The 26,048-nt window shown below is 39.5% G+C and overlaps 1 protein-coding gene across 4 annotated transcripts in view; it reads right to left on the minus strand.

The window, feature by feature from the left end:
• Positions 1 to 580: 580 nt before the first annotated feature.
• The window catches only part of gdpd5b (glycerophosphodiester phosphodiesterase domain containing 5b), a 46,909-nt gene continuing 21,441 nt past the window's right edge, over positions 581 to 26,048 (minus strand). Inside the window, exons 3-18 of one of the 4 annotated variants that reach the window (XR_006105843.2) lie at positions 18,594 to 18,697; positions 16,103 to 16,196; positions 15,839 to 15,898; positions 15,386 to 15,484; positions 13,987 to 14,080; positions 11,993 to 12,138; positions 10,568 to 10,650; positions 8,764 to 8,914; positions 7,306 to 7,527; positions 6,465 to 6,622; positions 6,211 to 6,358; positions 5,032 to 5,114; positions 4,138 to 4,152; positions 2,692 to 2,804; positions 2,145 to 2,410; positions 581 to 1,966 (exon numbers count right to left, since the gene is read on the minus strand). Coding sequence is in view for 2 of the 4 variants with exons in the window: in XM_042486619.2 (XP_042342553.1) it covers positions 1,881 to 1,966; positions 2,692 to 2,804; positions 4,138 to 4,152; positions 5,032 to 5,114; positions 6,211 to 6,358; positions 6,465 to 6,622; positions 7,306 to 7,527; positions 8,764 to 8,914; positions 10,568 to 10,650; positions 11,993 to 12,138; positions 13,987 to 14,080; positions 15,386 to 15,484; positions 15,839 to 15,898; positions 16,103 to 16,196; positions 18,594 to 18,697 (1,656 nt within the window). In the remaining 2 variants the exon portion in view is untranslated. The remainder of the gene's footprint in view (positions 1,967 to 2,144; positions 2,411 to 2,691; positions 2,805 to 4,137; positions 4,153 to 5,031; positions 5,115 to 6,210; positions 6,359 to 6,464; positions 6,623 to 7,305; positions 7,528 to 8,763; positions 8,915 to 10,567; positions 10,651 to 11,992; positions 12,139 to 13,986; positions 14,081 to 15,385; positions 15,485 to 15,838; positions 15,899 to 16,102; positions 16,197 to 18,593; positions 18,698 to 26,048) is intronic. The other 3 variants (XR_015776778.1, XM_042486619.2, XM_042486620.2) reach the window with 3 other exon arrangements.

Below are 26,048 nucleotides of genomic sequence, written 5' to 3' on the forward strand. Positions count from 1 at the left end.
AAAGTAAAAACAAAAAAACCACCTTATCGTTCCAAATGTCAAAAAAGTTACAGTATAGCATGTTGAAGAAAATTCTACAATAGAATCTTTATAAACGGTCCAAAAAGTCAACATTTTAAACAACAAAAAAGTCATAATATACTATGTAGAAAAACACCATACTATAGCATGTTGAAGAAAAAAAAAACAGTCGAAAATGTTAGTATTCCAACCAAGATGTTGAAAATGACATAGTATAGTATGTAAAAAACACTTAACTAAGGGATGTGTCTATTATTGACAGTTAAGAATTAACCTTTACATTCTTCTCTGAAATCAATGTCCTGTTAATGAAGTGTGCTACTTTGCTAGTAAAGCTCTCCTTCTGAACTGATGAGCTACATTAGCCCTGCTTATAATTCAGATTGCAGCTGCCCGAAGTGTATGTAGAGCACAGATGCAATCATATAAAGTCCATGATTTAAAAAGAGTGTTGTCACCCTCCTGTGGTCAAAGTGCAGAACCGTGAGCCCTAAGACAACTCACTGCATAGACCCCTCATTACAACAACTGACAGAACAAAACACAAATAGAAAACTCCTGTATTAGAAGTTTTTTTTTTAATGTTTACTTCTGAGGCACAGTAACACCCAAAGAAAGAAAAGAAACACAAAAGGCAATCGATTTCTTGACCCTGTTGTGATCCCTGTAGCGTCCCTTCAATAAGCTTAGAGCTTATATTTTCACATTTAGCACCCACTTCAGTAACCTTACAGCAGTCAGTTTACACCAGCAACCAACATTTAGATGCATGTTGTCTGTCAACACTAAAATACCACAGAGGTTACTGCAATACAGAGGCTGCGTAGGGACGTGAAGTGACGTCCACTGTGACCAGTCTTTCTCTATTGTAATTATTAATCATCAGTCACGTTTTTTAAATGTAATGCTTGGTTGGCTGGAGCATCTCACACACTGGTTCACCATGTACAATAACATACTCAACATAGCACTGCACACAGGGTAAAAAATATATACCCAGCCAAAATACACACATTAAACCTTTCACATCTTTTAAAAAAAAAAAACCCAAACACATTTACTTTAACCATAAAAGATAAATCTTCACCCCCAAACCATTTCCACCAGTTCCTCTGGTGCACTGGGAGCACAGCTCACATACATCAGTTGATATGATCAATACGATTACATGCACTGCTCAAAAGGAGGGCGGGGCTGGGGGGCATCTATCAAAATAATTATCTTACATACACCTTGTGAATATTTCACTTGGAGGAGAAGGCAGGACTTCTGTAAACAGCTTGTTCGTGTTTTTTTTTGTTTTGTTTGTTTTTCTCTTTAAATATAAATATTAACTCTAGTACTGTTATGAACAACAGCACAGTGGAGTGCTGACAGAAGGCAAGAGCATAATGAGCTGTTAGCGTTAAGACTCATGCTGCAATAAAGCCTCATTCAAATAAAATTCATCTGCTAAGAGAAGAATATCATACAGTGGTTAAAATCAAGAAACTGCTTTGGAAAATTAGCTTAAAATGTATAAAGAAACACGTTTAAAAAGAAGTAAGCATTGGTAACTCCTGGGGACCTCTCGGAAAGTTAGATGCAAGAGGAGGCGGCCACAGATTTGGTGAATTCCATTAATAAAAAGTGCGTGTAGTTCCATGTGATATACAGTATGTCTGACAAGCAAAAAGTATTTACAGAATGTACACAAAGCAACTGGGTGGTTGTTTTCGCCATCAGATACAGCAGTCTGTAAGGTAATCAGTAGGAGAGACAGGGAGACCAGACTTCACACTTACTGGAATAGGAATGATGTGAACACATAGAGCGGTGTCGTCTCCGCATCACTACAGCCGATTCACACAGTCTCCCAATCACTGGCTGATGCCTTGATTGGTGTAGTAGTCGTAACCATTGTCCACGTACAGCTCCTCAGCACTGCCGACTCCGTTCCCCACCTCTGGGGGCGCCAAAGGATAAAAAAAGTCAGTGTACTGCATAATAACATGCACTACCATCACTTCCAATACACATCCGTTGAGAAAATAGAAGATAAAGGAGTCATCGCAGGCAACACTGAATGAAAAGATGAATGAAAGAATGATGAGCCTCAAACAGCTGTCACTGATATGACTCACCTTTGACCCCCAGCACTAGAGGCTGTCTAGACAGACTGGGGCGTCTATTAGCTCCCCTACACTTGACGTTGTCTCCGGTGGGAGAGTAGTGGGGGAGGTTTGGTGCATGAAGGGGTGGATGGATGAAGGGGAGAGGGACATAGTATGCAGAGAGGTGGCAGGTAATGGATGCATGGATTAAAGGAGGAAGAAGTCATTGCTGGCGGAGGAGGTGGTAGCATGGACAGGAGGTGGTGCACATCACACAGGCTGCTACTGGGGTTGACCTTTAACAGGGAAGAAAGGAGGAAGACGAAGAGGAGGAGCAAGAACATTCATAGACACTCAGACAGATGCATGCTGGGGCGTGGTGACATGCTAGCTGGGCACCTCAAACTCAAAACCTTGATTCCTCATCTCTGACTTTTTGTAAATCAGCAAATTAAATTTAAAGTACAAAGAGAGGGATTTAAATCTGAGTTCAGAAGCCCAAACAATAGCACACTACAAAACATCCAGGAGTGACAGACACAAACACGTCTTCCTCATCTCAATGTGAGGGTCTTACCTGAGAAGATGAGTTTCTCCTTCATGACGTTGAGGTCTCTGCTGGACCTCCTGACTGCGGCGCTCAGCATGATCTGTTCAGGGTTGTAGCTGCGCATACCACTCATCCGGTACCTGTGGGATCACATGTTAGTCAGAGATCTTCAAGACAATAACATCAATAAATACTGCTGCCTCCCCTCTCAGAATGCAGTTCAGGGTCAAGTTTTGGTCAATAAAGGGATAACATTTACATTTTTAGAAGGATCTATGGAGTTAGTATACATGCCTAACTCTGTTCTTTATGAAACAGATCTATTCGATTTTAGATAGCTTAATGTGGCATTTTATTTTCCCTGGGCATTCCTCTATTGTTGATCCCTGGTACCACTTACTGATAAGGCATCCTGTAAGTATTTATATTATAACTAAAGGATTTGTTAACAGTTAATGAATTATTTCCTTATACTTAGTGGTTCAGTTGTATTCAGTTGAATTTTCCAAACCTGGAAATCCTTAAGTGTTTTTTATTAACTGCCTTATCTGTTAAATTTTACTAAATTACACATTATGCACTGAAAGGTCTAATGGTTACAACTTTATATAGGGGCCCTGATGGAAAATGTTACCAAATTATGTCATTTGTGATTACAATGTGTGCAAAAAGACAAAAAAAAAATCAACACAACTACAACAGAGCTATTTTTCTTTTCTTCCTGCACTCATCTATTAAAAATACCTTTTGAATTAATGATTGATAAAAAAAACATAATTAAATACAGAACATTTTGCTCTATCTCTGAGTTCATTTACTCAAAATTTGTTCACAGAAAAACAGTCCCTTTCCTGTAAGTGAAAACTGTATTCTTGTTTTAATAAAAACAGCCTTGGTTTCTATTAGCTGCAGTAGTCACAATGAACTGCGACTAATGCACTGCAGCTTTTAAACACAGAAATGCAAACAAGCATGCTTTTAGTCCTTCAGCATCGATACAAGCCAATCCTGAGGCACTTTCCCTGATGAATGCATATCCGTACTTCATTTTGGACGTTAAGTCATTTGGCTTAATAAGATGGATAATAAATTTTAAATCTCATTGGCGACTTAATTCTGTGGATATTTTGTGCTGTGTGGGTGGAAAGCGTTCATTTTATTTATCCCGCAAGGAGAAAGACCTGAGATGAGCTCCTCCCTTGAGGAAAGTGGCAGAAGTGCAGTACAACGACTCAGGTGAGACAGAGAGAAGTGAGAGAGAAATAGAAGGACAGTGGGAGTATGGTGGAGACAGAAATCCGATGGACTTGATGTCAAAACAAAAAGAGCGACAAAAGAAAGACAGAAAGAAAAGGAAAGATAGAGAGAGTGCAAAAGAATTCATCAAACAACAGAACGATGGATAAGACTGTGAAAGACAGAAAGACGGTGAAAGAAGAGAAGACTTTGGGTCAGAAGAGGTGACCCAGTTACCTGATCATGTGATAGCTGAGAGAAGATGCCAGAATGCAGCAGAGGAGGAGAAGAGCATGCACATCAGGCAGAGGAAAGAGGACGAGGAGAAGCGGAAGGACAAAAAAGGACAAAAGAAGGTGGGAGACAAGAGAGGTCAGTTTAGAAGCCAGCAGAAGCTACTGAAGAGCTCAGCTAAGCAGAGCAAACCCACAGTGGTCTGTTTCAAAAAAAGGAAAAAGAAAATACCACTGCTCTCCATCCCAGAGACAACATGAGGACAGGCCATCTGTCTCTGGAGTTGTCACATAAAACAAACAAAACCAATCTCTCAAACAGAAAGAGGAAATACTGCAGGAGTGTAAAGGGTTTAAACATTTTAGCCAACAGAAGATACATGCTTGTAGAAAGTACATCTTCTCTTTCGCCACACTGAAGTGCAAGAGGAGAAAACAGCAAATACATTCATCATAACAACTTATTAAATCACATAACACATAAATAATTACATTTAAAATAAAATAACATTTAAAAATATTTTTTTGTCCTTTCCAGCCTGTCATTTCAATATTATCACTAGCTAAATCATTTAAAAAGTGATCGAAACACAAGGGAACAGCACTCTCTGTATGTATGAGTTAGTGTTTTACTGATGTGTTCCATACAGACAGGTATACTGAGGTAATGTGTGTCACGTTGAGAGAGATTAAAGTTGCTTGTTAATTAGCACTAATGAGTGGTATGTACTTCACATGTGTGAAAAAGCACAACAGGAGAAAAACACACAAAAACAAAAAGATCAGTGTTAACTATCCTCATTATACACCGGCAGGAAAATGGAGAAACGTTAGCACTTCTGTAAGAACTCACTATAATGACTTGAATGCGGTTATATCATTGAGTGGCTGTACTTACTTCTGGAAAATGAATATTCCTATGACTATAGCAAAGGAGATGAGGTCCACAGACACCCACATCAGGCAGTATTCATCTGGTCTCTGGAAACACAAACGCATAAGTTTACAGCAGAATACATCACTGGGTGGCGCTATAAGTCAATAATACTATCTCTAATGTGAGCAGCAACATCCAAACTGTCTCATATTGTTCAATACTACTGCAAATAAACACACACTTTGCTCTCTTTTTAAATAAATCCATTTTAGAGAAAATGCATCTGAACTGTGAAATGCAGGAATTTTAAAACCCTTTTGGATGTGCACTCTTGTGAAGATGTATGAACACGATCCTCAACATTGTCATGTTCGGCAACAAGACGAAAACCTGCAAAAAACTATCTCCGAGGGTAAATTTTCCCTTCCACTGGCCTTAAAACATCAAATGGCAGATTTCATCTGACTTTTCAATCAACAGTTGACACTGCAGATGCCCAGGCAGCTTAAACTCTCCCTGAACCTCAGCAGGGGGCCAAGGTCACATCCACATGTTGTCACGCAGAGTTCCCGTATGGTGCGACAGAGTGGGAGACCAGGCTGGCACGCTACACAGGTGAGGTGCATGTATTGATACCAGAGAAGCACAGTGTGGGTGCTGCCCATGCTGAGGAGGTTTTAGTAGATGACTGAACTAGAAAAGCATGAGTCATGCACTACAGGATCCACTACACTGATGATGCTCTTTTTTGAACCGTGCTGGGACCTCGGATGAGTGTGGAAAAATAAGAGGATCGCATTCTCATTGCAGGAAATAAACAGACTTGATGAGCTGAGATGAAAGCGAGGCTCAATTGTTGGTATCTCCTGTTAAAATCTAGTAATGCAGAGGAGAGGCTGCTGATGGACAGTAGAAAGGTCGTCATCGAATAATGCACAGATTTCAACCTCTAACCAGTTCATGAAACACTTTTTACACTTGTTTTAAAAAACTTGTTAGCAAGCGAATCTTTTCTAGGCTGAGAGACAATGGCTGAACAGAGGAAAAATAAGACAGTCACACTGAGAAACTCAAACATTATCAGCAAAGACAGCAAGAAAAAGATATTTTTCAAACAACAGTGCTTGATTGCAAAGCGATACCTGAGATGTTTAGTGCAAAGAGGACGAAAATGCGAAATAGTATGTGATGAGTCCTTACCATGAGCCAGATGGGGTAAGGCACCTTTTTGAGGATATGTGAGGCCTCTGAGGAGACTGCAGACACCCCGCTGCACCAGAGTACCGAGAACAGCCAGGGCTCATTGATGGTGTACAGGGTGATGTTGATGTTGCTCTGGGAGAAGTTTCTGAAAGCAATCACACACATTCAGGCATGTCTCTGAATATATATGTATATATGTGTGTTAAGGTGCCAAACTGATAACGTTATCATGTCTGTGTTTGTGTTCCTACCTGATTTCCCATGTGCTGGCCTGGTTGTATCTGAGCAGCAGCCTACTGATGCCATACTGATGAAGGCTTTGAGGACTCCGTTTCTCCACTGAGGTCTGAATCAGAGCGGGTGCCAGCTGTCTCACCTGAGCTCTGTGTTCATCTGGAGTCCACATCACCTGAACACAGCAGAGAGGATAACAGTTACACTTGTCACAGTGAAACTTTGTGCAGTGTTGTCTGTATAACTGTACAGGTCGACTGGGCAGCCACGTCAACAGGAAGCCCCATCTGGCAAAAAATGTCCTTGAACAAGGCAATGTCTGTTACTTCTCATGTGTGTTATTACAGTGTGTCTGTAATAATAACTGCTAAAGTCAGTTGAACATGCGAATTAAGATAACGTTGTCAGTCGACTACTGCTCACAAACCAACTCGGCAGTGAAAGAAGTGCTAACATGCTGATTGAGTTGGTGTTTTTGTATTTTTCATTTTTTCATTTATACCAGAGTATATTTAGTTAAAACAGATCAGTGATAATGTTATGAACAGAAACAGACAAACCAGCTTTAAATTTTTTTTTAAAAATTCTTACTAGATAATTGCTGTGTCATGGAAGTAATTTATTGTCATTTGAAGGGTGGTTCATGTGCACTAATAAATATATGGAAAGTATCTAATAAATGTTTAGATAAATTTTAAAGTGTTAAATGTGAGCACAGAATTTGGTGGACATTATTGTATTAATTCACATTTTAACCACTTGTTTGCATAGGTGATGTTCAGAATACTTAATGTTGTGGAGAGGACTAAACAAGATTCAGACTGAGTATGTCTAAGCATTTGGTTTCTATGTACTTACCAGGCTCTGAGGAATGCCAGATTGCTGCACAGCCTGCAGTGTATCATTGATCCAGCTGTGGTAGCAGGGGTGCTCCGGAGGAGGCCTCCTCAGCCGGAAAGCCACTGTGCTGTTATGATAGGAAGCCAGCTTTAGAAGCTGCTCCAGGCTGCACACACTCTGGTTGGCAATCAGATCCTTCTCACGCTGAGACAGGGTGTGCACAGTCCAAAAGGGGTCATCCTGAAACACAGGCAGAGAACAGCCTGAGGATGAAGATCAAAGATGTGTTTAACAGGGCCATTATATCACTACTTTTACATTTTAAAATACAATTACACCATGGTAATAACATTTCTGCTACTAGAAATTCAATTGTGTTCAAAAAATGTACAAAAAAATATATACATGTATTCATTATTCTTATAGTTACTTTGAATAAAAGCGCCCATCCATTTCATGCAGAGCAACTGGACAAAGCCATCAGCAAATAAAAATAATGGAATATTTTCCCCCATTTCCTTCACAACTTTTCTCACTTTGCAGAGCAGAAGTTCAGATGCCTCTTTTTTTAAGTCTTCCATGATGTGCTTCACTACTGACAAAATGACACTTAATCATTGAAATGACAGTTTTATTACACAGTCAGGACAGATTAGGACATGAGAAATCACAATTAATATGCACAGAAGTAGTTAGGCTTTTCATGGAATGCAGTCTCCAGCCTCAGCGTGCTCTCATGCAATATAGCCTGAGAGGGAGAAAATAATGCAGGATCAAACAAATACTGACATAGCTTCAGAGTAAAATAAATATATATTCAAACACATATACGTATGTGTTTGAGCATTCCTTTAGACACGGAAATAGACGGTGAGTGTATAGATTATAATAAATACAGAATATAGGAAACACATGCTGTAGCAGTTTCTGAGCGAGCAGACAAAAATAGAGAAGAATATTTGACAGGAGGGAATGTAGAAGGATTAAAGTGGAACACAGCAAAGTAGCACAGGGCACAAAAAAAGCAATGTATCTACATCACTGCATCTTGCCAAAAATTTACACGGATTCTGTTCCTTTCCTATTGGAATATAAAGATAAATTAATTTACATAATCTGCAGCTAATGGGTAAATGAGAACACAACAATGGAGCATTTCTAGACGGTGCAATATCATACGCAGGAAACAGTAATTGGGTACCAGAGCAGGCAGCATTTGTCATGGCTTGTTAGCCAGTGTGTTTTCATCCCGTTTGTCCCACTAAGTACTTCAAGTAGGTGGAAACAAACAATTATTTTGAAGCACTAGTTGACCTTGATCCGCTCTGCATACAGAAGAGTGTCTCTAAAGCATTAATGGATCTCAGTATTTAGATGAAAACAGAGGACCAGAGTACTCATGACTCATTGGGCTATTAAACTTTATCACATATCACAGTACCACATCACGCTTTTACAAAAAGATGAAATGGCTACCTTGAGGAACCACTGCCCTGCGTTGAGCTGCTGCAGATCTGTCCAGTTGAAGAATGAAGCATCTTCCATTTGTCTGTCTGGGAAAACCTTCACTACGTCTGTGGTCCTCCGCAGGGTGTGGTCTTTCATCAGGAATGGCACTCCATCTACACTAATGGTCAGAAGTTATACGATGCAGTTCACAATTTTTGTCAACATATTTTTTTTACCCCACTGACATCAAATACAGAGGTGACATTCCCAAACCACTGTCATTCTTTTTTTTTTTTTTTAATAATTGAATCAGAATTCAACCAGGATTCTGATTTAAAATTATCACTAAAGGTAACTTTATGTATAGCTTGTGACAGAGGAATCAAAGTGCTCATAGTTACATTAGTTACAAGACAAGAGCAAAAGAGACTGGAGATGGCAAGAGGCTAAACTCTTAAAAACACATCAAACAAAAGCAAAAGAAAAAGTGACAGAGTTTGTCCTAATTATGGGGGGGGTTGGGTGTTTGAAAAAGTGGCTGCTCAACATTTGAATACCAAATGAATGTACTTTTTTGTTAACCAGAAAAAAAAAAGGCAAAACCAAAACTAAAGAAAACGCCTACACATTACTCAATATTTGCTATTCAAATACTTTGCTGAATAATAACTCCTTTCCTATGTGTGTGTGTGTTATGTGGATGTGTGTGGACGTGAACGGATAACTCCTAAAAATATCTTAATACAAAGTTTATCAGAAAAAAAAACACTGAATGATAAACTGATGAAAACTGAAATAAGGAATGCATAAACAATATTTTGTCATGCTGTGGGCGTTTGTGTGATCTGAAGCAGGAGTGGAGCGTCATTGTCGCTCTGGCTGTCATCAAGTCTAATTACTCTGCACAGTCAGGAGCTCATCTGTCAGCAGGCTGCACCAATCACACACCCTTTCTCCTCTCTTCAACAGCGCGCGCACACACACACACACACACACACACACACACACACACACACACACAAACAGACACATGCACACACACAGCTTACATAATTGCTACTGAAGCAAAATAGTCTGCAACTAATTAATGTGCAAGAGTAATTTAAATCACCTTTAAACACACTTCTCTAGAAAATAATGTTCCAACCCACAAAAAAACCCTCTCCCAGAAAAGCAACACTCCCCCACCTCTACACAATCACTCATCCTCCATCCCTGCACATGCATGAGTGGACTTGCTCACCCACTATCCATCATACACCATGGCCATACCGTCTCAACCCTCCAACCTCCCCCCACTTCTTCTTCTCTTCCTCCGAGTGTGTTCTCTCTGAACGCAGCCTGTCACCTCCCATTATGTTGGTGAGGCTATGCTTCTATCCATTGCCTGCTGATAGACTGATCTGTTGCTGCTTCTCTGTAGCCTGTTCAATGTTGCAGCCCTTTGACTGTTGTGTTCCAAGTATCAAATTTTATTGTTATTTCGTTGTGTTTTTTTACATTGAAAGAGTATTATCCTTTGCCTATTTCTTTTTGACAACAGTCATCTGTTAAGACTGCATAATAATAAATTCACAATATATCCTTGCCTAACATTTTGAGTAGAGTAACAAAAGCAACGCATTGTGCTTTGATTGGTAATACCGGGCCCTGTGTGAGCTTTTTCCGAGGACGGGTATTAAGATGTTTTCGGTGAACAACTGTTTTCATAAAGTATGAAAGAAAATCAAACAGCTGAGAAGAAAAAAGCCAGAGACTAAATGACCCTTGGATTTGACTTTGTCATCCTGCTGTATTGATTGTGTGTGTTTGTGTGTGTGTGTGTGTGTACCTGATAGCCACGTCAGCCTCCAACCCAGTGACGTTCATCTGCAGAGCTCGTTGGAAGGACCACAGTGTGTTCTCTGGAGCAAGCTGGAAACACATAAACACACACAGTCATTACATGTAGTCCTGTAATAATGATGTCATATGTGACTTTACAGGAAGCCCTACAAAACAGACAAGACGTTAATTCATAATAATCTATTATGTAGGTTATGTTACAATGTCAAAAACATTAGTGTAGTGTATCACATACACACATATATATATATATGAAAAAATACTCCTGAGCGATGAGGAATGTTGTGAAATGAAATGAACAGGGTTACAGATTGCTCTTCAGCTCTTCAAGCCAAAGTTATGAATAATAATAGTTGAGAGGTCAAACATCACTTTCAAGAAAAGCATCCTCCTATGAGACCTATGAGTAAAGCTTATGACTGAGAAACACAGGATAGGAAAGATGCTGTAATCAATACAGAGTCCTTCTGGGAAACACAGTTGAGTCATGTGACTGAATTTCTCACAGCCTTGCAGAGCCACTCCTAATTTTAGATTCCACCGTTAGGATCGATCGCATTAGACAAATACCACAGAAAGCAGGGTGTGTATTGGGTCGTGTGAGTAACTGTTATGAATAACCAGAAATCCTCCTTCATTATCCTTTCAAGTATTGCCTAATACTGAGTCAGATATTGTGCCAAGTACATAAATCCTTCTTCAGGTAACATTTAGAAGCAATAACATTACTCCAAACGCATAAATCAAACTTTGAAAAATGTGCTTTGGTGTGCATAAACCTGATTTTAACACGGCATACTTAACAAACAGGCTCTAACAGGCTTTTTAACCATGTAGTAGAGCTGACAATCGGATCTGTGAGAGATGGTGTAACAGAAATCTGAATGAGAAAGCAGTGAATTTGATCATAAGCAATCTCCAATCGATTCAGAACAAGCTGACAAGTCTGTCTTTGTCAGGCAGAACTACACAAAATCCATCAGAAAATCTATCCCGGTCATGTATCAGGCAGTGAGAGCTTGGTCCCTCACTGTGCTGTGATTGTGGACTATTTTCAGTTGTGCGACCAAAGGGTCATTAATAGACTAGAATAGCTTTGGGAAGTGCAGGAGAAGAAAAATGTATAAAAAAAAAAACAAGAGGAACATTTATCTGCAAGGGCAGCACAGTTTTTCCTCCTCCTCTTAATCAGAATCAAGTGGACACTGACACTCTGGATTAACGGCTTCATATCCTGAGTGGCTCAGCATCATTTACATTGCTGATGTTAGTGGTTTGGCCATCTGTGAAGCCAGTATCAGGTAGCTAAATTTGTATGGCAGTGTGAAAGCATGTTTGATACAATTTCTTTTAAGTGGCCCGTTTTCATATCACCACATTCAGATTGGACGACAGCGGTCAGCTGACTCACCATTGGTGCTCCCTGGTGGCCGATGACATCAGGGCGTTGTTTGAGGCTGGAGGGGTCCATGATGCAGGGGGAGGTGATGTACAGGGGCACAATGTAGAGTCCTAGCAACACACTGAGATACAGCAGCACAACCACCACCTGAAACACTGGGAGATAACAGATGATGACAGAGTTGCAGAGGTTGAACAGTCTGGGCGATGCACTTATTTACATTTTTGTCAAAAATTGGATTTTAAAATTATTACAGCTCTCATGTGTGTACCGTAAAAATTCAGTTTCAACATTGAGTTTTATTCATGATGGCCAATATTGGGACTAAGTACAGTAACTTTGGCTTGGTTTGAGTTTAACATAAGGAAATTGCAGGTCATGCAGGTTTTTAAAGTTTAAGACTTTTGGTTAACAGATTTGTTTCTTCTGGCTTGATCAATAGCTATTATTGTATATCATCTACATAACAATGGAGGTTTACAGGGTGATTTCCAATAATGCTGCCTAAGGGAGGCACATATAATGTGAATGGAAGTGATCCAAGAACAGAACCTTGTGAAAATCCTTAACAAACTTTAGTCGACATGAAGTATTCAAATGAAGCTACATCCAGCAGTCAGTTACCTTAGCTTAGCATAAAGACTAGAAAAGTATTAAACAGTTAGCCTAGTTCAGTCAAAAGAACAAAATCAGCTTTAAAGCTCACTAATTATCATCTCATATCCTGTTTTCTTGATGTGTACAAAAAAAGGTAATCAAAAAGAATATGCATACAAAACTACTTCTTACAAGCTAATTTAATTTTCAGACATTTTTAAATTGGCTTTTATAAAACAACTGCCATGCTGATAGTGATGGTATTTTTGCCCTTATTACATGGTTAGCTGCTTCACCTGGCTGACCAGTTACAATGCAGCTCATTATCCAAGCTAGTTTCTCTCTTTTAGTAAACAATCTAATAAATAAACTAATACGAACATCACTGACTTTCAGGAGAAAATGGTGATTTGAAATAAGTTGTGTCTTGATTTGAAACAAAGATAATTTTGGGGGGGCGATCTATGAGTCTCAGTTTTCAAATATATGTGATGTAAGTAGTTGGTGTTAATATGGGTAATGTTCAGTACCGTTAGCTTTGCACAGCAGCCAGCAACATTAACATTAGCGGCCAAGCAGATACACTTTCCCCTGCATCCGCCTCAGTGTAAGTGAGCAATGAAGGCTGCGAGTGTGGGCCCACACACACACTTAAATGCACACACACAGGGGAATGTATTTGTTTCAAGGTCAGCTCAGGGGTGAGGTTGAGTAGAAAACTCTTGTTACACAGGACACTCACAGCCTTCATCCACACACATACACACCGACACACACACCCTTGCATCCTCTATGGTATTCAGAGTCCACTCTGCATTACAGCAGAAGCGCTTAAGTGGACCTAGACCTTTCCACCTCATCAAGTCTCTCCAAAAGCAAAACCTAAAACAAACCACCTTGTCCAATTCCAGGAAGGTCATAAAAAAGACAGTTATGCAACTCACTGAAAATAAAATCCTCACAACTAAATGCATCTTCAGATTGATTCAAGGGGTTCAGAAAAAAAACACACAACTTGCATGACTGACTGCCTGCATTTATGTAATCAATATTTCTATCTGGCTGTAATTTCCTCAGAAGGCAGTAAAATTGGTGCATAAATAACACTTACTTTCAAGTCCATTCTACAGACACCAATAGCAGCGAGATTTAGAATACACATTAAGAGCTGCCTTTTCACAGAAAGATCCCTGTCCTCAAGGAGAAAACAATCCAAGGTGTCCTGGCTGGAAAACATCACATGAGCCCTGAGGAATGTTCGTTATCTCCGACACCCTGGGTGGAGGTCCTGGCCTCTGTCTACACAGTGTTAATCATTCACCACTCTTCCCGTGCGTGTATGTGTGCTGCCGATGCTTACCGCAGGTAAGAATAGCTTATATTCTGTGTTGCAGAAGTAGGTGTACCTGTTTTTTCTGCGCGAGCAACCTGTCCAGCCACAATCCAAGACAGCGCTGTGACAGCAGCAAGGGCACCTATGTGCAGGAAGGGACCTGTGGCCTGGACAGAGATGTGAAGCACAGTGGAGAGGATGAGGGTTGGACAGACAGAGAGAAAGAGCACAAATTGAAACGAAGACAAAGGGAAAAAAGGTACGAGAAAAAAAAGTCAGGGCTTAAGAATGATGACAGTGAGCCAAAAGAGAAGAGAAACAAAGACAAAGACAGAGAGGTGTGCAATAACAGACATTATCTGGGGTTAAAACAATGGTAACACCATTCAGAGATAAAAGCTGTAATTTGTGAAGGCATTCAGATTCAGATTTACCTTACTTTTGCATCTTATCATATCAAAAATACAAAAAGTGCAAAATTCTTGGGTCTTGTCCCACACAATACAATGCTATTGTGGATACAATATAAAGTGCGCAGTATAAAGTGCATTACTGAGGTGTGTTAAAGTGCACCATAATTACACTAAAAGCAATATTAGAATAAATAATGTCCCATAAAATATTAAAATGAATAATTAACATAAGAACTATACTAAAACCTAAATCACAAGACTTCACAATCATAATAACAGAATCTAAAAATATGCCACTAAGCTTTTGGTGCCATTTAACTGATAGAGTCACTGTTAGGAGGAGTGCAGAAGTCTAAACTGCTTGGTGGAAGAAGGAGTCACAGAGCCTGCTGGTTCTGGCTCTGAGGCTGTAGTATCACCTACCCGATGGCTTCAGTTGGAAGAGGCCATTACTAGGGTGACTAGGGTCCCGGATGACTCTACGGGCCTTGTTAATGCACCAATTTTCGTAGATGGCTGTATGCAGGGGAGCTCACATCTCAGTTTGAATGGCACCAGTTTCAGTGGAATTGTGCGTCCACTTCAATCACACATTCATGGTGGTGCAATAATCTCACAGAGACACACTAATTATAGGCTTCTCACAACTCCTTGGCTATCGTTTAGCTGTGAACTTTTAGAAGGATAAATGCGGCTTGAAGGTTGTGTTACTTTCCATATGGCAATGTAAAATATGGAATTTGAATTACAAACATAATTCATGACATGTTTGTACATTATACACAGTGTATGGTTTTTGTAAGAGAAGAAAAACTTATATACAATGCATTTGGAGAAATAAACATGATGGCGCATTTGAGGGTAGGATTGACTCTTATAGATAATGGTCTATGAATATTAGAAAGATAAAAATAGGGGTGTAATGATATATTGAGGTTATGTAGGTATGGCAGACTGCCTACACCCAGTGTATCACAACACTCAGTTTAGTTCTCCATCTTCATATATCAAGCTGTCAAAGCAGCCTGGGGGTTTTACTGTGTTTCAGTGTGTGCTGACCTGCAGTGAGATGGGGACGACATCCCACTCTTGCCCCCATGTTTGATTGACAGATATCACCCCAACAATGGTGGTGAGTAGAGCAGCAGTCACTCCTATCTGTGTGGGAAGAGATGAAAGAGATACCGAAAATCAGAGAGGCTGTCACTTTGGACTGCTGGCACACAAACACACACGCTCACACCAGAATAACCCCAAATAGCCCTTTCACACCCCACACAGTGTGGTCCTTGTATTTGGTTTGATGATAGCATATTAGACCAGGTCATTTACTGGGCTTTCGCAACCCTGCAGGGACAACATGATCCCATCTGTAAGTTCAGGACAAGTTCAGCTGATCAGCAATGAATGAGCACACATGTGGGCATCAAGCCAGCAGATTAGTGTATAAAAACCCTCACCATGTACACACAGACACACACCAAGCACACACAGACACAGACATCACATTACCTTATGGAGCCAGTGCAAATTTAACTGTTGCCCAAGTGCAATGTGGCAAAGTGCTAAAACCTGAAAAGAGAAACACACACAGAAAAGTCCAACTTTCAAAAACAAGTCTGCTGCTTAACAGTCAACTTGCTCAGCATAACCACATGACGGCTTACTATGTGGCAACACATGGAAACAATTCAAAAGCTGCTAAATCACTACCAAGCATCATGATGGACACAACATGTTTAAGTCTCAATATTAAATATTAGATATAAGACTGACCATTAAAAATGCAATGTAGGTAAACCCAGCAGCAGTGGTGGCCAGGATGGGAACAGTGCCATCACTCCACTCCCCAGAGCGGTTGTAGAGGAACCTGCAGTAACAAGAGATTGAACAACACGTCTCATACTTACAGTTCATCTGCATTTCATCACTATCAACAGGTATGAAGGCTTGGGACACCTTAGTGTTTGTGTATGAGTGTGCCCTTTTGAATTAGATTTTAGAATCTTTTTTTTTGGCCACTTTCACTACCTTTAGACCAACCATGCCTTATAAAGCTAGGTTAGAGCTTGTAGGAGTGTCCCCAGCATGAGTTTGTGCATGACACAATTATGCCATGAAGGCTCTATAAGTTGATGTGGCGCTTGGTTGTGCAAAAAAGTTTTGTAACTAGGCACCCACTGCACATGCTGTGCTTATCACTTCAACAAGGACGCCTTCAAAGGAGGACTAGCTGAGCTAAAAAAAACTTTTTTAACATAAAGACCTCTGTACATGTTGTAGCTTGTGCACGATCTACAGAAACCTGCGCCACAGTGTCTCATGATGCTAGAATAAACAAAGCTTGAGTTGACTCATAATAATGTAAAGAATGACACCATCATATTGACAATTACAGCCTGAGGTTATTTGCAGCCTTCTTTCCCAAATAGATAGCGGGGTTAACAGTAATGTGAGTTCATGAGGCCTATAGCATTAAAGGAGAGTTGAAAAACAAGCACAAAAACAAAATTAAAGCCTTGTGGGTGATTTAAAAACTAGACTGTTGCAGTCTCAAAAGATCTTTGACTTGCATTCAGATACCAATCAGGTACCCTCAAGCTTAATGCTTTATTGTTGCAATAAAGCTAACAGAGACACAACAAAGATAGCAGCCTCAGTAACCGCAGAAACTATTGTTGGGCAGCAGGGAGAATTCAGACCAAAGAGATTATGTGATTGTTTTATTAATGGATGGGTGGCAAATTGCTGTGTGCTGGTTTCTGTCTTATGGGGTGCTTCTGGAGGGAAACAAGTGCAGGCTGGTTATCTTTGCTGTTGCCTTTACTGCCTGTCATATATTTCTTTTATGGATAGATGAAGACAGACATTGTTGCTCTTACACATACACACATATAAAAATACACATCCATGTCAACCTTAACTGAAATGCTCAAAATAGTAACATTTTGTTTACATCTGCAGAGCAAATACAAAGTGCGCACATGTGCGTTTTAATATGACAGCTAGACCACACAACACTAATTACTTTCAAAGCCTTATCGTTAATTCTAGTGGCATAGAGCCACAGCAGGGTCACTTAGTGCTGATGCTACCAGCCCTTTGTGAATAAATTTATACTGCAGATGGACTGGGACACTCCCTGCTGCTAAATCACTAGAGCACATAAGGGCAGGGATGTCATCTTGGTGATTATCTGTGGAAACCAAAAAGGAAGGAAGGAAAAAGCAGCACACTTCCTATTAAACAGGAATGGCAAATTTTTGTCTACCATAACTGACATCCAGAGATAAATAAACACTGGTGAGATTGCTGATAAAAGTGGGTCAGAGTGGGGAATATACACAGAGCAAAACATGTTGGGGAAAGGGCTATGAGGAAAAAAGGGACAAATGAGAGGAGGAAAAGGTGGCTGGGATGTCATAGAAAAACTATATTGGGAAACGACTATGAGAAGAGATAATGGGCGGCCACGGACGATAATAAGAGGAAAAGGTGACATTGCGAAGGTTACTGAGAGCAGGTAGAGCGGGGGATGGGAAAGGTAGTTGGAGAGAAAGACTCGGGTGTGTGAGATTATGGGAAACAGCAGTACTACAGCATGTATAAGAACATACAGAACATAAAACTACACTCAAAATCAAATTTACCTACTAAATGAATGTTAATTGACTGTCATTAAAAAGAATGTGTGCTGTTTGATCTACATCCTGAAGGATTCAATTTTTTTTGCCCAGCAATACATAATCTTAATGTTCTGAAGGGTGTTTGATTAATTATTTCTGTTAGTATTTTCACCTTGAGGTCATGAAGTCAAGTATGTATTTTGAATTTCAGCAGCAGTTTTTGCATGAAATCATGGGATTGCTTGCCCGTAAAGGAAAACTGCGTGTGGTTTTTGCATAAAAACATGCAACTGAAAACAGATGAATTCTGCTTACAAACTAGCAATAAGTCTTATTTTGGTAGATTATAATGTTTTCAGTGACATAAACTTGTGGTCACATTAAAATGTCACAGGGCTGAGTCATTTACAGTGTAGGAAATGCTGGGCGAGCCATCTCTGTTATGTAATGGTGTAATCTGCAGGGGGGGAGGAGGGGGTGGTCTCTGCTCAGATTAAGGCAGAGGACAGACTGAATTGACGATTAGGAAATCAACATACCAGCACACATGGACAGAATTTGTTTACAGCTAAAACAATACGTTCACAGGCTACAGTTTGACCCTACAAACTCACAGGAAGACACAGTTAGGCTATACTTACCAGTTGAACTCATTGTAGTCATTATGTGCCTCCCACCAGAAGTAGAACCAGACAAGCAGCAGACAGAAGGTAAAGAGGAGGATGAGGGACCACAGCAGCTCCCACTGCACACACAGACACATAAAAACATTTCTGTCGATCCACTTTGTTCAATTAGAACCAACCAATGAAAAATGACTTAAGTCCATATAGTGGAGAGTTGTTTTGAATGCTGCCAAAACAAAGGAAAGATATATAATTAATAAATTATACTGTAGCACAAAGCTGTTATGATGAATTTCTTTGGGGCGATTATCTATTGCTTATCAGGTCGATAACTTTAACTTTTCCAGAAGGTCTTCACAGAGCGGCAGAGCTCATTAGAAGTTAACTCTCAACAAACTTACTTTCGTGGAGCACATGGTGTCAACCTCACTGCTGACCTCCGCAGATAGTATTCCCTTTTACACTTTGCTCATCATCAACAAATGACTTTTAATAACTTCATAAGCAAGCAGACTAATTACTGTCCTCACCTGCCATGCACTTCTGTACTATGGCAAATATTAAATTAGCTACATCTTCAGATACAGACAGAAACACACCTCTAGACCATTCTCAGGAGGCAATGTCCAAGCAGGCATGTTCATCTCTGTCTCTCTCAGCGTACTTTAAACTCAGCTACATTTTTCCTTTTACTCAGGCAAGAACCTTATGATCTCTTTATACAGCACAGAAAATTGCTCTTGGTTAAAAAAAACTTAGTGCACCCAGGGAACTGAGCAGTAGCAGTGTTCACTGACAATTGATGCTGATTAAGTGACACACACACAGTGTTGAAAGACAAAAAATTTCTAAAGCTTAACAAGACTTTGAATCATCCGACACCAGTGAACACATAAAGCGACAGGGTGTGAGAACACCACAAAAACATTTTAATCACATTGTTAGATATTAGTTAGGCTCGCTCAGTGACTTGAATTCTATGTAATCTGGACAAACTGCATATTTCCTTAAAAAAAAATTTTAAAAAATCAGTTTTTTATCTAGGGAAAAAAAGTCATATCACAACAAAAGGTCAACTGTGGTAATTATAGATGTCATGTGTCTAATGTATCAAGTCCTTAGGAAGGCTAAGACTTACATGCAATACATGCAAACATTTGCACTGACAGTAAACATTAATTAATTAATTTTTATTAATTGTAGCAAAAATGTCTTTACTGGTTCCAGCCCCTCAAGTTTTAAGATTCGCTAGTGTTTTCTGTTCTACATCACTGTAGATTAAGTATCTTTGGGTTTTGGACTGGTGTTTGTGAAAAACAAGCAACTTGAAGTGAAGACACTACATTGAGCTCCAAGAATCCAGTGATGGCCCTTTAATTAAAAAAAAAAAAACCCAGTGACTTGAAAAAAGAAAAAAAACAATAGACCAATTCTTATTCATCAGTTATTATCGTTTAAAAATAAGTACGCATGCACTGGGAGCATTGAAAGAAACGCAGTTCAGCAACCTTAGTATATCAGCCTGAACACACCATTGTTGTGTGTGCAGAGGATCAGATTATTATCGCCTCGGCCAGCTGATGCGAGGCACAGGTAAGACAGTCTGCCTGACCTGTTTATATCTGGTCTCATTCCCAGTGTGTGGGTTTTTTTTAGGACAAAATCTAAAAACTTTCAAATCTTAAATATGGAAGTTTTTAACCATGATACAATCAAAATACACTTCCTGGAATTTTTTCAAACAGTCCAGCATTTGCAGGTCATGTTTTGACCTCAAGTTTGTTTTAAGAGCTTTCCCACATTTCAACGTTCAGACCTGGGGTCTATCTTGAAGTGGAAATCACGATGGTATAAGGATTTATTATTAAATTTCTGGGCATGGTTTTATGGCATAACAGAGATCAGTTGTACAAAAAAGGGAAACAAGCTTGGGGGAATGTTAATTCAATCCCCTCTCATATTTGGACATGGTCTCTGAAGTACATCTCAGACATGCAAGAAAAAAATTTATTATGTAAGAAGCTCCACTTACAACATATAATATGGGCATCAGATAAGTTTGGCTGCACATAACTGTCTTCACATGGAGGGAATGACCCTAAAAAGTAAAAGCAGTCTTTCTTAAGCAAATAAAACAAGTACTGCTTGACCATTCTGGTGTTTTTAGCTTTGTTGTAAAAAAAAAAATTTAAAAAAAATTTTTAAAAAAAGGAATAAATCAATCAATCAACAAAAATGCTACTATGGTTTCTCTTTAGCCTAATTCCCACTGCACAAAAAAACCCTAACAACCACTAACATCCGGCTTTATAATTTAATGAGAATGCGTACAATCTGCATTCACACCTGGGTCAAATAACTCTGTAGCAGACATGGGTTTTTTAATCGCTTCTGGCTCCATTTGGCATTGATGGGAACGCAATACCCGGGTGAATGTGGTAATTTCAGCTCCTTAACCGTCGAGATGCAATGATGCGTCATCACTAGTTATTGTCCGTTTCCTCCTAAGCAGCACTAAAACACAGATTCGAACATCTGCATCGAGTTTGAAAAATAACAAGAAACCACTGTAATGTTTCCAAAGACCTCCGTTCCTGCTCCTGTATGCTGTTTACCTTTTCTTCTGCCTAGCTGTGACATAGCAGGGTCACACCAACAACACAACACACGCGCACACGCGCATACGTACACACACACACACACACACACACACACACACACACACACACACACACACACACACACACACACACACACACACACACACACACACACACACACACACACACACACACACACACACACACACACAGGTTGGCTGACAGAAAGGCAGACTCGCTCTCCAGCGGTTAATTCAGTGGCAGTGGGAATACAGCCATTTAGCGGGTTTACCCGTGTTTAAAAACCCTACGTGCACCCGTTAATTGGGAATGAGGTATGTGAGAGGCAACTCTGTGTCTGACAGACAACTCTGATCATTGATAAGAAAGCAGCAACCCTGGTTCCCATGTTCCCCAGTGACTACCTGGAAACACCTGGAAGATCTGACCTTGCTCTCATGACAGAGGACATTGTTCATCCCCCTTTCATCCCCCCCCTTTATAATGGATGCGAGCTGAGATGCCCCTTAGAGACCTGTGATAGTGTGGTGAATAAGTAACCTGCACTGAGGTCTCTTTAATTAAATGGATCACCTAATAAACTGAATCCCAATGTCATTTATGAGAACTGATGCTGAAGGTGGGCTTTTATTATCTACTATGACTGACACACTGCTATACTGGCTTGAAAATAGCGATTAGCCTAAATATCTCTTAAGGCAGGATGAATGTATGCCCATTCTGTTCTATCTCTCATTTCTTCTGATTTCATTCATGCGCACAATAAAAACTGCATCCGAATGACACTGCAAATGACACATTTCTCCTTGTTCTGAACAAACCATGTAAACATGTTTTGCTCTCAAAACAAATCTGCATTAAAGAATAGCTGATTTCTCATTACAAAAGATTTAAGCACCTTGTTAGGTCTGATGTTCTTTTCCTGTTTGCTAGCCAATTTGGCAGCCGCGCTTGTCCAGCCTGACGTGACTTGGCCTGCCCTGGTGACATCACATTACCATTCTGCATGGCTGGCATTTTATCTGGGAACAACACCCCATGGCACGGACTGACAGTGCAGAGCAGAAATCTATCAAGAATCACTGGGAATGTTTAAAGAGCAGTGTATGCTAACAGCCATTCGTGCTTTGTTCTAATAATGATTCTGAATAGTGTTATGCTGTTCGTCCCTTAGAGAAATCGCAGAGGATAAGTTCTCCTTGTGAGGAGTCGGATCTATTGAATTAGCTTCAATTCAAATCAAATTTGTGGGCTGTAATTAAAAGAAAAAAGGAAAAAAAGAAAACATTTGAATGGCTATTGAAGACCACCAAAGACTAGTTAAGTAATGTTGTGACGACAGCTGCAGTGGTTAAGATTAAATATATGTCTAAAATAATGAAAGAATTTGTGTCCCACACCCAAAATATTGAAAAAAACATGGAAGTCAATGAAGATGCCTCAGAGAACAAACTCCAGTACTAAAATTAGAAGGATCAATTGATCAAAGAAATCAATGCAGTATGTAAACACTCACATTAAAACCAAAAAATAATATGTTCCTGAAAATCCTCTGGTTGTACTTGCTCACTGAAGTCTGCATAATGCTACAAACATACAGTTATTAGGAGCATATCTGTTATGGTTTTATATCCCTTTTTACTTCCAAGTCAAATATTTTTTTTTCTTTTTCATTACATGATTGCTGGAAGGTAAAACTAGGTAATTTAGCAATTGCAAAAACCCTAAAAATAGCATGAAACTGATAAATCACTGCTGACTCACCACTGTGTCAGTGGAAATTACATCAGTTATTTAACATCTGGGCAAAGCAGGTGTCAAGAGAGAAAAAGTAGACAACTTTGGCCCTGTTCAGAAATATTAAAAAGACACACATAGCAACAAATGTTGTAGCATATTAAAAAAGAGGTGCATATAAAATCCCATGCAGGTGCTGTCTGTAAAGAGCCACTGCTGTGCAACATTGCAATAACAGCCAACATAATTCTATCTTTCTGCCTCCCTCAGTGGCATTCTGTCTCAAGTTTTTATTAGTCTGAACTTCTAATGGCTCACAGTCAGTACAGTACAGTCAATAACAATTGAAGAAGCCAATAAGATATCTATTGAGGAGGCTTATTGGATTTCTAAAATCTGTTTACTGCTATAATATTGAGAAGTTCAAAAAGTCTTATAATTCTGAAAGGTCTTTTTAATTATATTACTGATTTTCTTGTTGAACTGACACCATCAAGCTATGCAACTAATGTTTCCTCACACTGCGAGATCACAGCTCCAAAATAGTGTCATCTCTTTATTTCAAGGTCTCTAGCAGAGAACATTTGTGCTCATTTGCTTTCCACAGGCGTGAGATGAGTCTCAAACAGCCCAGGTCTTTAAATCTGAATTTAGTTCATGTCATTTTATTTAACTGTGTTCCAGCCCTGATCCTACTAGGGTGTACCATACATATTTACTATAGTTACAGTAGACTGCAGATATGCAACAAACTGACTTCTAAATGTTTAGGATTTTTTTTGTGTTGACATTTTCATTTAATGTGGTCCTTTGGGACAATCCCAATCAAATTAAAACCATGAAAATGGGGCAGGTATAGCATAAAGTCATTGATTATGTAGCCTATTGGTTACAGAGATTTCTCTGATATTGATTTGCCGTCCTTTTCCCTTTATTAGTAACTGCTAATGATGATGCCAACAAGACTGAACCATTTGTGTGCTCTCTCTTATCCTTCCAAGAATGCTTCAATACTGTATGTCACACAACAGGATCTAGGCTAATAGTGTCATACCCGTAGGATGGATAATATTCATGCTCAGCAGCTGCTCGACTGCACAGGTTACATATGCATGGACAAGCATGCCCTGCTTACTTTACTTAGATACACATAAACATGCTGTATGAGGATTTAAACAAAGCAAATATGAAGCCACAATACAACATTCTTGAGAAGTAAAAGAAAAATAATACATTCATCTATTCATTAACACAGTCATTTTTCAGATTCACAAGTAAAGTTGTAAATTACCATGCATATATGAAAATTTATACAAACTGTCAAACCTACACTGTGGCTACAGTAGCTTTCTGTGCTAAACTCTGACAACCTGAACAGCATGTACACGGAGGAGGAAGATAGCCCGAAAGCCTATAAATCACACTGGGGAGTATGTGGATTTATTATAACTGCAAACATACCAGAACATTTTTTTAATAGACCTACTGTATGAGGTGACAGGAAAAAACACGAAGAAACTGCTTGTATCATGTACAGAGCGTCACTATGTACACTGACACACTGAAAGCTCTTTACATCACAAGACGATTTTCTGAAAACTTTTTGTGCTTGGCTGTTTATGTGCTTCTGGCTGTCGGATGACTTTAGAAATTGCAAACTCAGTCTATGTGGGTTTCAGTACATATTGACTATATGACAAGATAAGACACAGGGAAGACAAATAGCAACGTCGATATTGGCAACCTAGTTAGAGATGCTGAAATGTCTGTTGAAGCACTATACCTAAGCTTAGACATCATGCCAATCAGACCTATTTGTCAGTATTTATTAGTTATCTATTTTTTTTATTTTTCAGCTATTGACTCTATGTAATATGTATCTATGTGTATCTCATATTTTGTTAGCCAACATAAGGATTCCCTGTGTGGACAACACACAATGAAATGATGTATTAAATTAACAGCTTGGCTCAGTATGCTGCCATCTAACATGCCAACACTGTGTAGAGAAAATATGCTGCGGGATCATCCTGAAATCAATTTGCTGCCAAACATAAATACAGACAGATACAAACAAAGCCAAACATGGTGTGAATAAACTTGAAGACTGAAGGACGGACACTTTTTCAGCTAAAGCAGGGAAAAAAAAGATAAATCTGCTTTCGCTGACGGTGCATCTTTCTTCCATGAGGCGCAGCACAGCCTCACATGCCTCCATCTTCACCGGATTTAACACCTCAGTCCCTTGTCACATTCCTGAGCGTATCCAGATAAGTCCCTGGCATTTCACACAGGGGTGTGCACTGCTTTATAATGTAGCCACACTACCACAGCCATGCATACAGTGTAAAAATGTCTGCAAATAGGCTATGTGATTGTGATCCTGTTAACAGAAAAATATGACACCCGTCTACTGTTGAACTGAGCCTCAATTTCTCTATTCAATATTGTGTAGTGAAAATACAACTACAGATAACACTGTCAATATGGCACAAATCACATACTGTATTCATCACAGGCTGAACAGCCGCACACCAGGAAGTAGCATGGGGATTTTCTAATTACAGTGGATAAAGTAAATACGTAGTTCAGCAACCACATAAGTTATCAGAGCACTTAGGCGTTAACAGCTGGATATTTTAGATTCAACATAGTTTCTTTCAGCCCCTTAGCAACGGCTGCTTTGATTCTTCCACAGTGTGTTACATTTGTAAGGCAATGTCTGTGCTGCCAGTCCACCTTAATGTGACAGCCCGGAAATAAGAGGCTCTGATTAAAGTTTCAGATAAATTACTTTGATTCTTAACAATACAACTGCGACCTTTGCCGTTTTCTGATGTTATGGTGAAGCTGCAAATATATTTCTCACCTTTTAAGGCCTTGGTTTCACTAACTGGAACATGTGAGTGTGTACTGTCTGAGTGACTGGCTGTGGTGGTGAAAACAGCAGATCACCTGTTTTTAGTAAATATACATTTCTACTGCTGCCATAAAAACTCTCTATTATCAAAAAGACTTCTATGAGTCATTATTAACCGATTTCAAATACAGTAAGAGTGCAGGTGTTAGGTTAACTAACAATTACTTGTATTATCAATTAATCCGCTGATTA

The sequence above is a fragment of the Plectropomus leopardus genome, chromosome 6 (assembly GCF_026936395.1).
Source record: "Plectropomus leopardus strain MGB_pleo_1.0 chromosome 6, ASM2693639v1, whole genome shotgun sequence".
NCBI lineage: Eukaryota > Metazoa > Chordata > Actinopteri > Perciformes > Serranidae > Plectropomus > Plectropomus leopardus.